We start from the raw sequence: 14780 nt of genomic DNA, 5'->3' as shown, positions 1-14780 counted from the left end.
TATACCCTAGAGAAGTTACAAAAAATAAAAAAACCTATCTGTACAAAATATTCATTAGCAAATATTGTTTAAAACAGCAAAGAAATTAGAAATAAACTGTATGCCCAACGACTGGGAAAGACTCAAACAAATTCTGATATATAAATATAATACAATATTACTGTGCCCTAATAAATAACAAGAATTCAAAGAAATATGAGAAGATATATATCAAGTGATGGAACACAAAACACCCCTAAAAGAATAGATAATTAATACTAAATACATAAATGAAGATAATTTTAAACAACAGAAGAATACAATTAAAAGCACTGGACACTGTTAATAACAACTTTCCTAAAATTAATGTCTGAATTCTCTCTGGACCTGAGTACTACTAGAGAAGTATTTCTCCAAAGGACCTCTGAGGGGCGAAGGATTTCACACTCTAAGAAACTATTGGGTGGTACTCCCACTCCAAGAGCTTTTGTTTTTGTGGGATATGGGATGTCTATTGGCATTTACCATTAAGTTAACTTAATGGTAAGTTAAACTTAATATATTAAGAACAGTTTTGACTTCATGGGCCCCCTGAAAGGTTTTTAGGGACCAACCCTCAGAGGTCCTTTGGAGAAGTGCTTCTCTAGAAGTATTCAGGCCCAGAGAGAAGTAAAAACTAAAAAAAATTGTTTGGAACCACCTCTGAATTCAGAAGTGGAAAGGAGAGAAATCACAGACTAACTTCTGGGATTAGAAATTACCTTGCTCAGGGACAGCTCTACAGATGTGTGGAATAAGAGCAAGTAAAAAAGGTTTCTCTCCCTCTTGTTTATTTATAAAAATACTAAAACCAATTCAATCAACACATAGGCCTTGCTCTCTCTACCAGAATCTAATGGAATGAGAGAGTGAATGAAATTAAGAGAACTATGCCAAGAGAGAGTTAGCTAGAGGTAAGAGGTTCAAGCAAAGTGCTACCAAAAAAATATCAACAGAGAAAAATCATAGGGGGAAAGTATCAGACAAGCCTTCATGAAAGAGGAGAAGGCCTCAAAGAAAAGGCACAAGAGACTCTTTTAGCCATGAGAGTGGGGAAGGTCAAGGCGAACAAAGTTGAGATGGGAGAGAAACGAAATGTAGGATAAATGATAAGGAATAATTTGAGGCAAAATTAGAAAGGTAAATTGGAGTCAGATTATGGAAGGCTTCACATACAAAGATGACTTAGTTTTACTTTATTCACCAAGCAACAGGCAAGAAACATCTGACATTCTGAAAAAAGAAGAATGACTCATTTCTAAATGGAAAAGGCAATACCAGTTAGGAGAATATTGCAATTGTCTAAGCAAAAAAAAAAAAAAAAAAACCTTCCCTATGATGGTTGGAATAACTGAAAAGAAGGGAGCCTTGAATGAAGATTGCTAGAATCAACAGAACTTGGCAACTGGCAACTGATTGCATGTGTGGGGTGAGGGAAATGGAAGAGTTAACAATAACTTTAAGGTTAAGCAGAGAAGAAAAAGAAGGAAGGTAAAAAGGATGAGGGACTAGTGTGGAAAATGAGAGATGATTAATCAAAATAATCAAGTTTTAAACACTCTGATGGACAGATTCAACATAACTGATCTTGCCTAAAAGTTATACCCAACCCAAACACATGACTCTCAAATTACCTGCCTCAAATCAATTTTTTTCCCATGTCACCTTCCTCCCCTCAAAAACTATGTTTCTAATGCCTTCCCAGAGTTTTCTTCTGCTACTCTCCATGACAATTCTCAGCTCTGGCCAAAGTGATAGATGCATTCAGTGGTTCACCAATTTATATGGTCTTTTATATGGATTGGAGGGGAATAATATGAAATAAGCCTAGAAATGTAGAAAGGTAAATTGCAACCTAATTGTGAGGTGACTGATAGAGACCAGGCTGAAATTTATTATTATCTTGAGAAAATGGGGAGAAACTGAAGGAAGTATTCTTTTCCTTCTTTATTTCATGGACTCTTGTTAACACTCTGATAAAACCTATGGACACCACAGAATAATATTTTTAAGTGAATAAAATTAAAATAAATAAGATTGCAAAGGAAACCAATATTGAAGGAATATTATTTTTAAAAAAATTTGTTAAATCAAGTTCACCCTATACTCCAAGTTTTTGAATAGGAACTGACATCTTTGTCTTAGAATTATTAGTATGACAATAAGGGGAAGTAAGAATGGAGAGGAGACAGACTAGAAGCAAAGAGACCAACAAGGATGGTAGCTATATGAGCAGATAAAAACAATCAGATATGAAGCCATTAACTTGGCAACTGACAAGATGTAAGGAAAGGAAGCATCAAAAAATACTATGACAGCCTGAGGAATTGGTCTTTCTCCTTTAGCCCTCATCTGTAAAATATAATTCCCAAATTAATTTTACAAATATTTTCATTGTTGGTTGAACTATTCCTTGACGATTTTGCTTTTTAACATTTACCATGCTTACATGCTGTCTTCCCAACTAGACTAAGCATTTTATGTCTGTATCTACAACTTAGGGCAATAGTAGCCATAATCTAAGCATTGGAAAAGTATCTGGAGACTTGCCCACAGTTCTCTAGCAGCAACTCCTTTTACCTTATCTTCCAAAACCTTTTCATTGTTCAATTCTCACATGATTTCAATGCAAGTAAACTATTTCTTAATCCTCAAACGCCATCCTTACCTAAGAGTATTCATTTGCTTTGCTATAAATTATTTTTCTCCTAATGTTTCACATTAAATCTTCATCCATTCTAGCAAACAAAAAATAAAGAAGCATCAAATGAGAAATTGATTAAAACTAGCAAATTCCTTCTGGAATTTTTCACCTTACAAAACAAAAAAATTAAGTTATCATTTGGCCTCAGAAGGTACAAGAATTAAAGCATTTTAAAGGTGCTATTTTAATATATGCCAATTACTTGACCTTCACTTGCTTATAATATTAATACCTATTAAAAGACCTTATTTTTAAAACTTTAGTTCAAAAGGGTTTTTATAGTATGTTAGTCAACCAGCATGTATTAAAAACTTAGTATATACCAGGCATTTTCCTAAGCACTGGGAATAGAAAAATAAAAAATAGAATTTGCCTTCAAAGAGGTCCTAGTCTAAAAGAGGAAATAACATGCAAAGAACTATGGCCAAAACATAAAGACCCAATAAATTGGAGATAAGCAACAAAGGAAAGCCATTACCATTAATAATGAGGAAAAGCTCCTGGTAGAAGATAGGGCTTTAGCTGAGACTTGAGCAAAGTCAGAGAAGCCAGGAGAAAGTTCCCAGTATTGGGAAACTGCCAGGGAAAGCTCTCAGTCTGAAGATAAAGAGTATTCCATGCAATGTAGAACAGCATCAAGAGCAGTATTACTGGGCTGCAGAGTACATGGGTGATTTAAGGAGAAAAAGGTTGGAAAAGTAGTAAGAGTAAGGAGGACTTTAAAAACCTTAATCCCAGAGGCAACAGGTAGCCACCAGAGTTGACTGAATGGCAAAGGGACATTGTCAAGCTTTCCAAGTTAATCAGTTAGCATAAGGTCTCTCTCCGAATTTAAATTATTTATTGTTTGGGAGAATGTAATCATTATATGATGTTTTCCCTATTTCCAAAAAAGTCTGACTACTCTAATAGAGTTTAAAAAAAATGTCTCACTGATTATTTACTTTTCTTCAACAATTGTGAATCCCTTGACCATTAGCAGGGTAGTCTTTCTCCTACCTACATTTCCTCCAAAGCTTTCCTAGATGAGCTAGTATGGTGAAGTAGTGCTGAGTTTAAAGCCAGAGTATCAGAGTTTGAAGCCTATACCTTCCAATTACCAAATACCTCAAGTTCCTTAACCTCTCTAGCAATAAATTTCCTTTTCTGTAGAATGAGAACTTTGGACTTAGATGACCTCCAAGGTCCCTTCCAGCTCTAAATCTATGAATCTCTAATTCTATATTTGTCTTACAAAACTACAAAACTATGATTCTGATTCCCGAAAAAGAATGTAAATTCCTAGCTGGCAGTATCCAATTACATTTCTTCATATTTCTTATAGTTCCTTACACAGAAGGTACTTAACTATTTCAATTTCACAGATAACCTGTAAGACTCACTATAATCTAAAGAAGAGAGTCACAGCCTTTTACAATAATAGAATGGTAGAAGCTTCAGAAAAGAGGATCCTGAATCAAACTAAATCTCCAATATTATATTCAATCTGTCACAACATAAGAGCACCCCCTACAAAGAAATATATGCATATATTTTCATTGCAAAATATCCCTTCTACAGCTGTAGTTCACAATTTCGTCAAGGCTCTTGCAAAAAATGAATTATGGAGCAATGAATAGAATAAAAAATCTCTGTCTCTAAAAGAATTGCAATGTTGAAGCAAAAGTTCTTTTTGGGTCTTTTTTTGTATGAGCAAATATCAATAACCATCAACAAAGCAAGACTTGAAATCACCAATGACAGCTTCCTTCACTACTCAGCAAGCTAAAATTAATTATTTATTCTGCAGCTTAATGGCATTAGTGCAAGGTAAAAGGTTTCTCAACCTACAACTAACTTAGCAACAAGAAGCTGACCAGATTGATCCTTAATAAAAAAGTAATTAATCTGATTCTTTTGTCTACAAAAAGCTCAAAAATTGGATATATGGGGAAGTGGGGAGAATAAAAGGAAAATGCAGACTAGGAAAGAGACGTTTTGTGGGAGGAGATCCCTGCCACCACTTCTTTTGATTTCTCTATTAAAAAAATTTAAAATCCTATTCAAATCTGTCACTAAGACACCTTTCTAGAAAAAGAATCTGTGTGTCTCATGGGAATTCCCCTTCTTCCTCTCTCCCACTCCTCAATCTGGAATCTACTCTACCTTACATGCAGTAATAGATTCTGGGTACAGTAAATGAATTACTAAAATCTTTTAGTATAGTAAGTTGATACGATGAAACAGATATATGAAAATGACTGAATAAATGGATTTCTATATTAATGTCAATAAGATTCTTGCTCAAGTCTTACTATTCACAAACCAAAACTGTCACTTGGTGTAAAAAAAAAAAAAAAAAAAAAAAGTTAATTAGCTAAAGGATAAATTCACACGCAAAGTAATCTTATAAGACAAAATCATTCACCTACAGAAACAATTAACATGCAGTAATACTTAAGAGAATTCCTATACATATAGCTTTCAAATTACCCAATGGAGTGCAAGCTTAATGCTCAATATATTCACTGCCTACTAACACATACTTAGCAGTGTGATTAAAAATGCAGGCACCCACTACCATAAAATGAAGCCATTAAATCTATCAAGTCGATAAGCCATACTAAAAATACTAGTTCAAGGATTTTTTTTTTAAAAAAAATCAAATTTTTAAAAATCTTCTTATATGCTTCCAACACAGATTCTCTCTCATATCAATGGAGCCTCACAAGATTAACTGCCCTTTTTTGGAGCAATGTAGTTAAGTAAATTTTGAATGTGTTTAAATGTCCTATCTTAAAAAAATTTTTTTTTAAATCTACAAATTTTACTTTGACAACCTACTTTAATTCCATAATCAAAGAAACTTGGAATTTTGTTTCAAAAAATGAGATTGGTAACAAATTAGTGGGAGACAAGCATCTTGAAAGAGGAAGTAATCAACACAAATAAAAGCGTATACATTTTTAGAACTGAAAGTTGGAGATGTGTATTAATACAGCTGGGTTTCTGTGAACAATTTCAATAAGTTCTAATACTTAATAGCAGAACTATTCTGTCTATACAAAGTATAGACAGTAGAATTCTGTCTATACAAAAGATGCATTTTCTGTAATAAAAGAGGAACTAACCCTCTAATTTCCTCCTATGTTGTAAATAAAGGTCCTCAAAAATGCTAAACTCTTGCCCTTGTATAGAAGCCAGTTAACTGTTAAGTTCAATTTCATCATAAGTTAGTATGATAAAACCCGACTTAAAATTTTTTACTATCACATATATATATTTTCTAGAACATGTAATATTCTAATAGAAAACTTTCAAAAAATTCATTTGCAATTAAAACTCAACCACAATTGGGGCAGCTAGGTGGCACAGTGGATAGAGCACCAGCCCTGAAGGCAGGAGGACCTGAGTTCAAATATGATCTCAGACACTTAACACGTTCTAACTGTGTGACCCTGGGCAAGTCACTTGACCCCAATTGCCTCAGGGAAAAAAATCAACCCCAATCAAAAATTAAGCATTATCATTTGTTAAATAGCTAAAAACATTCCAATACTGATTTAATATTTGGGATGACTTTAATTACTAGATGATATCATAACAGTCTCAGAAAAAATATCTTACAATTTTTCAATCTTATCATCTAGAAACAGTTTGGGGTTTGCAAACAGTATTCCACAATATACTCAATAGAAGAATTATTGAAAAGCTACCTATATAACAAGAAATTCTGTATATCAAGCCCTCTTTTTAACTGTTTTACAATGAAAATCTGACTATTTTTCTCATTACATTATCAGAATATCAAAATTCTCTAACTGAAATTTTAGTTATGTAAAAATTAAAATATGATATTCTCAAAACTAGAAGGGAATTCTTAATCTGGAGTTTAATGAACTATATTTCAATGATGACTATATTTCAATATAATTCCTTTGAAATAATCCTACATACTTTATGGCTCTGAAAACATTATTCTGAGGTGAATCCATAGGATTCCCTAAATTGCCAAAGGGGTCCATGATACCAAAAAAGTGAAAAAGCCATGGTAGAAAGCTGGAAGGGACCTCAGAGGGGTCATCTAGTCCAAACCTCTCATTTTTCACTTAAGGAAATTTAAAACCTAGGGAGATTAAGTGATTTTCCTGAAGTGACACAGAAAATAGGCAACAAAGACAGGACTTAAACCCAGATCTTCAGACTGCAAATACAGAGCTCTTCATACTATAATGAGCTGCCTCTAAAGGAGGTATATTTTTAGCCCCTTTACATGAACATAGGAGATGCCTTACTTATAATCAAATCAACTTAAAGAACTCTATATGAACATACAGGCTAGATTTTTCCCTTTTGCTGCCACACTTAACAATCTGCACTCCACCCTCCCCCCCACCCGCAGGAGCTGAAAGGAAGGAAGACATCAGGACAGGGTGTAAGTAACTCTAATGGCAGCGTAGTGGCGCAGTAATTCTAGCTTCAAGGTCCTCCACCCAGTGCAAGCTTGGGAGGTTCCCTGTCCCATGGGCAGTACAATGATCTCAGCTCCCTCTTGGGGGTAAGGAGGTAGACTAAATTCTCTCCAACCTGGGGAGACTTGAGCATATTAGAGCCTCACTGCTTCCCTCAGTCTTCCCTTTCCACATAAAAATAAATATTAACCCAGTGGGTACAGATAGACTTTACCACAATTCTGATGTCTTTAATGATCTCATTAGCTCAGCTAACCAAAGCAACAGAAACCAACTGGAGGACATCAAATTCAAAGGCATTCAGGGACCCAGGTTACTCCACAAATTAGGAGCCACAGAAAAGAGTTCCAATGAAATCTGGTGTAAAGAGGACAGGAGTGCAGTCCCAACAATACAACAAATCATTTCATCTCTTTTGCACTAGCTCCTGGTCTGTAGAATGAGGAGCTTTAATTAGATGACCTTTATTTTCTCTTCCAGCTCTAAATCCATGATTCTATTTTATATGGCTCTCAAAAAAATTCTTCATTCTCCCACTCAAAAACAAATACTATATCAGCCTATTAGCACAATAAAGAATTCATGACAAGTTTGACTGCAGTTCAAATATATTTAATATTATCCCTTCTTAAAATTCAATAGGTTACCTAACCAATATCAATTTTAATATATACCTTTTGTTCTGCAATTTTCTTAATGAATATCACTGTTAATAGACAGTTAATTTCTGTTAAAGAAAATTAATATTACTTTACTAATGGAAGACACAAGCAAGAAGCAAAGTTTAAAAAAAAAAGATTTTACTTTTGGTAATATGCCACCAATGATGTTGAGAAATAAATATGAGTCCTTCATTAATAGAAGACATATTTGTTCAAAACAGGAAAAAAAAAATTCAAAGAATTTTCAAATTCAAAGAAAAATCCAAAAAAATTCACTACTTTTTTTTCTGGTCAATCAGTACTCCTGCTATAAGAAGCTTGAAATCAATTATCTGTACTATACTGTACAAAGTCAGATATTCCTCTTTATATTGTTTCATATATCTTGAGTGTACTGAAAACTACTTCATTCAATGTAATGAGTCCGTGATGGGGACAAAGCAATGAGAGATGTAAAACACTACTAAGGTTGATTTTTTCTTTCTGGTCAAAACATATCAACCAACACTGAAAACAACACTGAAAAATTCCAATAAGTTTGTTTTGTTTTTTTTTCCCTTTACCAAAGCCTCAAATTACAGTTTAACTTGTTCCTATTTTTACCTCTACTTCTCCCATCAGCAATATTTTATGTACTTTACTGGAATATATTTGCATATTCTTCTCAATGTCCCTTCAGTCTTTTTTTCTTCATGGTAAGATCTGCCCTTCATTAAACATCTTGGACTTTTAATTCATGAATATCTAAAATAAAGTACAACATTTTACCAAAATTATAGAAAAGGGTTTCTTCAAAATCAGATTCACAGCACAAATGAGACATGAAAGAGTCATTTTCTACTCTAAGAAGTGTTAGCATACTCTGGAGATTAAATCAGCTGAGAAAAGCATGAGAAAAAATGATTTAACTCTTCTCATGATTAAGAGAATATTTTAGCAATTACTTTAAAAAAAGATTCTCACCAAAAGAATGACACAAAATCTTATAGCAAAGACAAGATAATTCAGAAAAAAATGCTAAAAATTTTTAATAAAACCTGATTATAATTAAAGTTTTAAAAAATTATAGGTCCAAAGAAAAAGATGCATATTTCTGGACTCAATACAAATTTCAAAGATTACATTGTCATATGAATATAAAAGTCCCATTTATGAAAACATAATTATCACATTAGACCAGATCTGTAATCTACCCAACATTACAATCTGTCCGACAATCACGAAAAGATGGATTTCACCCATTTACCTCAAAGATTAAAAAAGCTTCTAAAAGATTTTAGATTAATTTTAGAAATTCATTTGTGAATCACTCACTCAAAAAAACTTTTTTTATTTTTATATATAGTTTATTCCTTCTCTTTGGATGAAACGTACATGGAAGAAAGTGACTCTGAATTCAAAAAAATCTGGGTTAGTATATTAGCCTCCCAGGCCTCCATCTCCTCATATGAACAATGAGTTGGTTGGAGTAAATGGCCTCATAAATCCTATGATCTTAGAAAAATAAGTAACTTAAGCTGCCCTCCTGACAGAATGGAAAAACTTGGAAACTACTAGCTGTGTACCGACAGGTTAAGTCATATAACCCTTCTGGACTTCGGTTGACTTTTCTGTAAAAGAAAGATTTTCTATAGTAAGCACCTAATAGAGTTACTGTGATGTTCAAATGAAATAACATAGGTAAAGATCAGAAATGCATATACCACAGAATTCCATGGACCATTATTCCATGATTTTTAATAAAAATAGGACAATCCTTTTGAATATTTTCCCTCTGGCTTCTTTTCTGATGGAACTAAGTGTTTTATTCCTCTATCACGTCTTCACAAAGGTCTCCAATGCAAGCGGTAAACCAGAACTCAACCAGCTGTCAAAGAAGTTAATGACTCAAAGAAGGATGCTAATAGTATCCAATGATAATTGTTACACCTCAACATTTCACACACTAGAACAAGGTGGCACTTTATGATACATTTACTCAACCCTTTTTTATACACAGCACTGCTACAATGAAGATAATACCAAGTTTAAATAAGCTTTTGTGTAATTTATAAACAAACCATAACACAAACTCACAAACAGTAAGGATACTACAAGTGCTCAACAAAGTGTCATGTAAGGAGTGAGGAAGGACATTCTATTAATAGCCCAACTGGACAGCAGGATGGTGCAGTAGATAGAGCACCAGTCCTGGACTCATGAGGACCCAAATTCAAATCTGACCTCAGATACTTAATACTTACTAGCTGTGTGAGTCTAAGGAAGTCACTTAACCCCAACTACCTTCCCCCAAAGTAAATAAATAAATAAATGAATGAATGAATGAGTGGGTAGATAGATAAATAAATGAATGAAAGAACAGAAACCATCAGGAAAACAGTGCAAATTCAAATGCATAGTTCTAATATACAAACTGTTCCAGAGTTTGATTGGAAGAGAGCAGGGAGGGACGCCTTATAAAGAAGGCTGTAATGATAAGATAACATGATAATGTGAAGGGTCTTGAATGAACTCAAAGGATCATTGAAAGCATATTTGATAACAAGGAATCAAATAAAGCAAGTAACATGATGTGTACCAAAAAAAGATTAATGTAGAAGCAATGCAAAAGACAGAGTGGGGAAGAAAGAAATTAGAAGCCAGAAGATATATTGAGCTACAACTGCCCAGAGAAATGATCATAAATGCCTAGTCTTGAGGGGTGGGAGAGGAAATGGTACTGTAACTGATTGGATACAAGGGAAGAAATAGGAAAGCAAAAAAAAAAAAAAAAAAAAAAAAAAAAAAAAAAAAGCTCTGGGTCACTCTGACCAATTCCACCAGAATACAGATTTTCCAACACACTTTAATTTCATTTTCTAGTAACCACTGTACCAGTAACATGATTTCAGAAACCAACTGTTCAGAGTGTTCTCCATGACATTTAGTTGCAGAGTTTGCAAAGTCATTTCCATTCTTACAATCCAAACTGAAACTGTGAGGCCAGACTTTCTCTTCAATAAGGATAATCTACGAATTCACATGACATAAGTTTTAGAAATGTGCTCTAAAAACTAATCTAACCAACAAACCCATTTGCTACGAAGTCTCACTACATCACACTAGAATCAGATTCAGGGAATGGAGAGGGACATCTAATCCAACTCTTGTTCTAATTCCCAAATTCTTGACCATGGTCATTTTACTTCAGTTTTAAGATCTGAAATGAAACAATATTAGTCCATATTATGTTCTAACAGCTCTTTTAGGAAGTTTTTCCTCACATTTTACCAAAACATTTTGTTTTCAATAACGCCCCCATTCACTGGTTCTAATTCTCAGATGCCAAGCAGCCTAAATCTATTCTTTTCTTTAAAATGATAGCCTTTCAAATATTTGAGGGCAGTGATAAATTCCTTAAATAGCCAATTTGTAAAAAAAAGATCAAACCTATATTCAAGTTACCACTTAAAAAACCATAAAGCTACTACTCAACTTTACCTCAGGACATACAATGTTCCTTTCAAAACATTATATATCTGTATATCATCATCATTACCCCGTCCAAAGATATTTGTTTTCATAGTGCATTAGTTCCTAATATCAGAAAGCATCTAGGATACACAAAAAGGGGACAAAAGAGACTCAAAAAAAGTCATTTTTCAACTTTTAGGTCAAACACATAAGAGAACATTACTGAAAACCTCATCCAGCCACAGCAATAAGAACAGCAGTGGTGATACCTTCCACTAATACCACATTCACTTTCTAGCTAATTCTGATGGCGGGGTGGGTTAAAATAAGCACGCAGCAGAGCCTAAAACATAAAGGACTATATTCTAATAATTAGTTATATGTACCTGTCATATTTTCCTATCTTTTTAAGGACTTAGGGTAAAAAACAGGTGACAAAATGAAAAAATTTGAGAATCACTGATAGGATTCTTGGCTTTCTGGTTTTGCTAGGGAAGATAAGTATAGAATATGAGGCAACTTATGTTAATGGAAAAGACTTGGTAGAGTTTTAACTGCTTCCAAGTTTTGCAATAGAAAAGCAGAAACAACTACAATGACAAAGAAAGAAAAAATTGGACAGGTTAAAACGTGTTACTATACCATGTACCTGTCCTATTTTCCAGCATATAAAACTAAATGGAACCTCCCCTTTTTCAAGTACCTACAGAGCTTGGAAAAAGGCTTTTAGAGGATTCAGATAAGGTATTTTATATTTAGACCTGTAAGATCCTTCAAATTTTCTCCTGAATTTTCAAGGCTTGGTTTTGTATCTTCAGTTTAATATGTACTTTTCATTTTGGTGAACTACAGATTATTTTTCAGTGTGCAAAATCAACTTTTTTTAAAAAAAAATCTATCAATAAAAGTTGATAATCTTTTCTACATTTTTAACATGACTAATAGAGCACAATGCCTAGCAGATAGTAAGGGCTTACTGTATGTTAAAATGAATATGAAAATTAAGAAAGACTCTAAATATTTACAAAAGCAACCCCTCCTTCTCTTGAGTTTTAAGTTAAGATAAACTGGAGGAAATGCAAGCACTGTCAAAATAACTGCATACAGGATTTTCTCTATACCTCATTATTGAAGCAACTCAGCTCTTTCAAAAAGCCCTTATTTGCTATGACTATCCAATATTTAGGGAACTTCTTACCATATGATTAATACGAAGTGTCCCATATGATGTAATACCGCCCATTACAATTTCTCCATTATTTCCACACTTTAAAATTTTACAGCTGAGTTGTGAGAAATGCATTTCCATCTTATCTGAGTTTAAGAAAATCAGATGACAATCGCTTATAAAAACTCCGTAGACGTTTTCTTCGTTTCACGAGTACATAATTACATGACTTTTACATTATCAGACAGACCTCTGTAGCTGCTTTATTACCCATTATTGGTACCGATTTCCCATTATTGGATATTCTCTAGATCGCATGACTAAGTTATGACACGGCTTTTACAATATGACAGACCTTCTCTAGGTTTCACGACCATGGTATTGCACGGCTGTCACATTACTATATCGTGCTCCCGGAGCCTTCCACATCCCCACGGCGATGTGTTCGGACGGGTGGGCTTGTGAGTGTAAGCGCGCACACACATCCCACAGCGTTTCCTGCCTCGGAGACCTTGGCTCTTTACCCACCACCTCGGAGGGAAGGACAGGAAAGTGCGCTCAGAGGACAGGGAAGCTGAGGCTCCGAGTTACGGAGCAAGCCCGGACTCGGAAGAACTTTTGGCTCTCCGGAGGCTCGGGGAGTGGAGCGTTCAGCGCCGGCGCCCCGCACCCCCAGGGCAGGAGAGGCCCCAACCCGAGCGGAAGTGAGACAGAGGCCGGGGAGCCCGGGGGTCAGGGGCCCTCGGCCAGTGGGCCCTCCTCGCGGGCGCCGTGACTCAGGACAAATAAAAAAAAAAAACAACTAGCCTCCCCGGCACACCCTGTGGGGCGCGCTGACATAAGCACCCCCTCCCCCGCGCTCACCCCACCCTCTGCCCGTGCGGTCACACACACACAGACAGGCATGTACACACACGGCTCTCCCACCTAAGCCAGGCGCGCACACAGCCACACACACTCTCGCCCGCTGCCTCCGTTTCCCTGCCGTGCCCCTGCCCTCCGGACCGGGCTCCCTTCGGGCGCGGCGCGCAGGGCGGCTGGACCCGGCGCTCGGGCCAGCCCGAGGGGCCGCCCCGCGGGCTGGGGGCCGCCCCGCGGGCTGGGGGCCAGGCGGCGGCAGCGGGTCCCCTCCGGCGCTCACCCATTTTCTCGCTCTCCCCCTTCTCTTCCCACCCCAGCCCACTTCCTGTAGCGCAGCCCGGGCGGGGGGCGGCGGGCGGGCGGGCGGGCGGCAGGGGTTGCTCCCGGGACCCGGCCGGGCAGGGCAGAGGCTGCTTCTCCTTTCCCCCTTGCTCCCTCTCTCTCACCTGTATGTAGTTGTTCTCACAGTAGTCCGCCACCCGGGTCAGGTTCTGGTAACTCTCGATCAGCGCCCTCTTGCCGGACGGGATCTCTTCCTCTAGGAGCATCTGCAGCTCTGCCATTTTCCTCCCTTCCGCATCGCTTCCTCTCGAGTTCAAGAGACAGCGAGCGGCGGCAGCGGCGGCAGGGACACAGCAGCGACGCGAGGGAGTCAGGGAGTCCGAGCCTCCGAGCCTCTGAGCCTCCCAGCCCGGATACAAGCCGCCTACCCGCCCTCCCGCCTGGTATTGTGGGACATCACCTCCTCCTCTTCCTCCTCCTCACCCCCACCAGCGGCAGCCTCGCTCTCGCAACTCGCGAGCTTTCAGCTTCCCCTTCTCTCTCGCCCCAACCCTCCCTCCCCCCGCTGGTTCTGTCCTGGGAAATTGGTCTTTTTTCTTTCGAATGGCCCTCTGGGAGTCGTAGTCTTCTCTCCCCACTACGCCACCCTGGGGACTTTCCCCGGATGGCCACTGCGCACGCGTGTGTGAGTTCCGGGCGGGAGAGAGAGAGGGGGGAAATGTGGAGGTGAGAGGAAAGAGGAAGAAGCTCGGCGGCTTTAGGTGCGGAGCCCGCGGAGGGGCCTGTCTGCCTTCCTGCCTGCCAGCAGGTGGCACCTGAGAAGTGCAGAGCGTGGCTTCCTGGTTGCCACCCAGTTGTTTGTCAGCCACGGGAAGAATCCGAAAAGGGACGCGCCGGTGGGCGCGCCTTGACCTTAGCCTTGCCCTTCCTGCAGCTGCGGGGAAAGGTGGGCCGGCTCCGAGGAAACTCCTAAAACGGGGCCTGCGCGGGTCTTCCTGAAATCCTCAGAACCTAGCACACAGCAGGCGCATAATAAATGCACATTGCCTCCGCCTTCCTTTTAGTCGTCTCTTCAGTCGAGAGGGATGTGCTTCTCCCGGCTTTGGATTGCTTGCACGGGGCCAGAGTTGGCTGCACTAAATGGAATGGCATCAAACTAATTTGGAAACGTTTGAAATCAT

The 14780-nt window shown here is 37.7% G+C and overlaps 1 protein-coding gene across 10 annotated transcripts in view; it reads right to left on the bottom strand.

Annotated features, from left to right (window-relative positions):
* ABI1 (abl interactor 1) overlaps positions 1-14076 on the bottom strand; it is an 88700-nt gene extending 74624 nt beyond the window's left edge. For 7 of the 10 annotated variants that reach the window (XM_031939832.1, XM_031939831.1, XM_031939837.1 and 4 more), the window contains exon 1: positions 13764-13975. In XM_031939832.1, coding sequence (XP_031795692.1) covers positions 13764-13880 — 117 coding nt within the window. In that variant the 5' untranslated portion in view covers positions 13881-13975. Of the gene's footprint in view, positions 1-12811; positions 13232-13763 lie in introns of those variants that run through there. The other 3 variants (XM_031939839.1, XM_031939840.1, XM_031939836.1) reach the window with 2 other exon arrangements.
* Positions 14077-14780: the final 704 nt, after the last annotated feature.

Source organism: Sarcophilus harrisii, chromosome 5, assembly GCF_902635505.1.
Source record: "Sarcophilus harrisii chromosome 5, mSarHar1.11, whole genome shotgun sequence".
NCBI lineage: Eukaryota > Metazoa > Chordata > Mammalia > Dasyuromorphia > Dasyuridae > Sarcophilus > Sarcophilus harrisii.
Note: the sequence above shows the minus strand (reverse complement) of the source record. Positions and strands in the feature narration are given on the sequence as shown.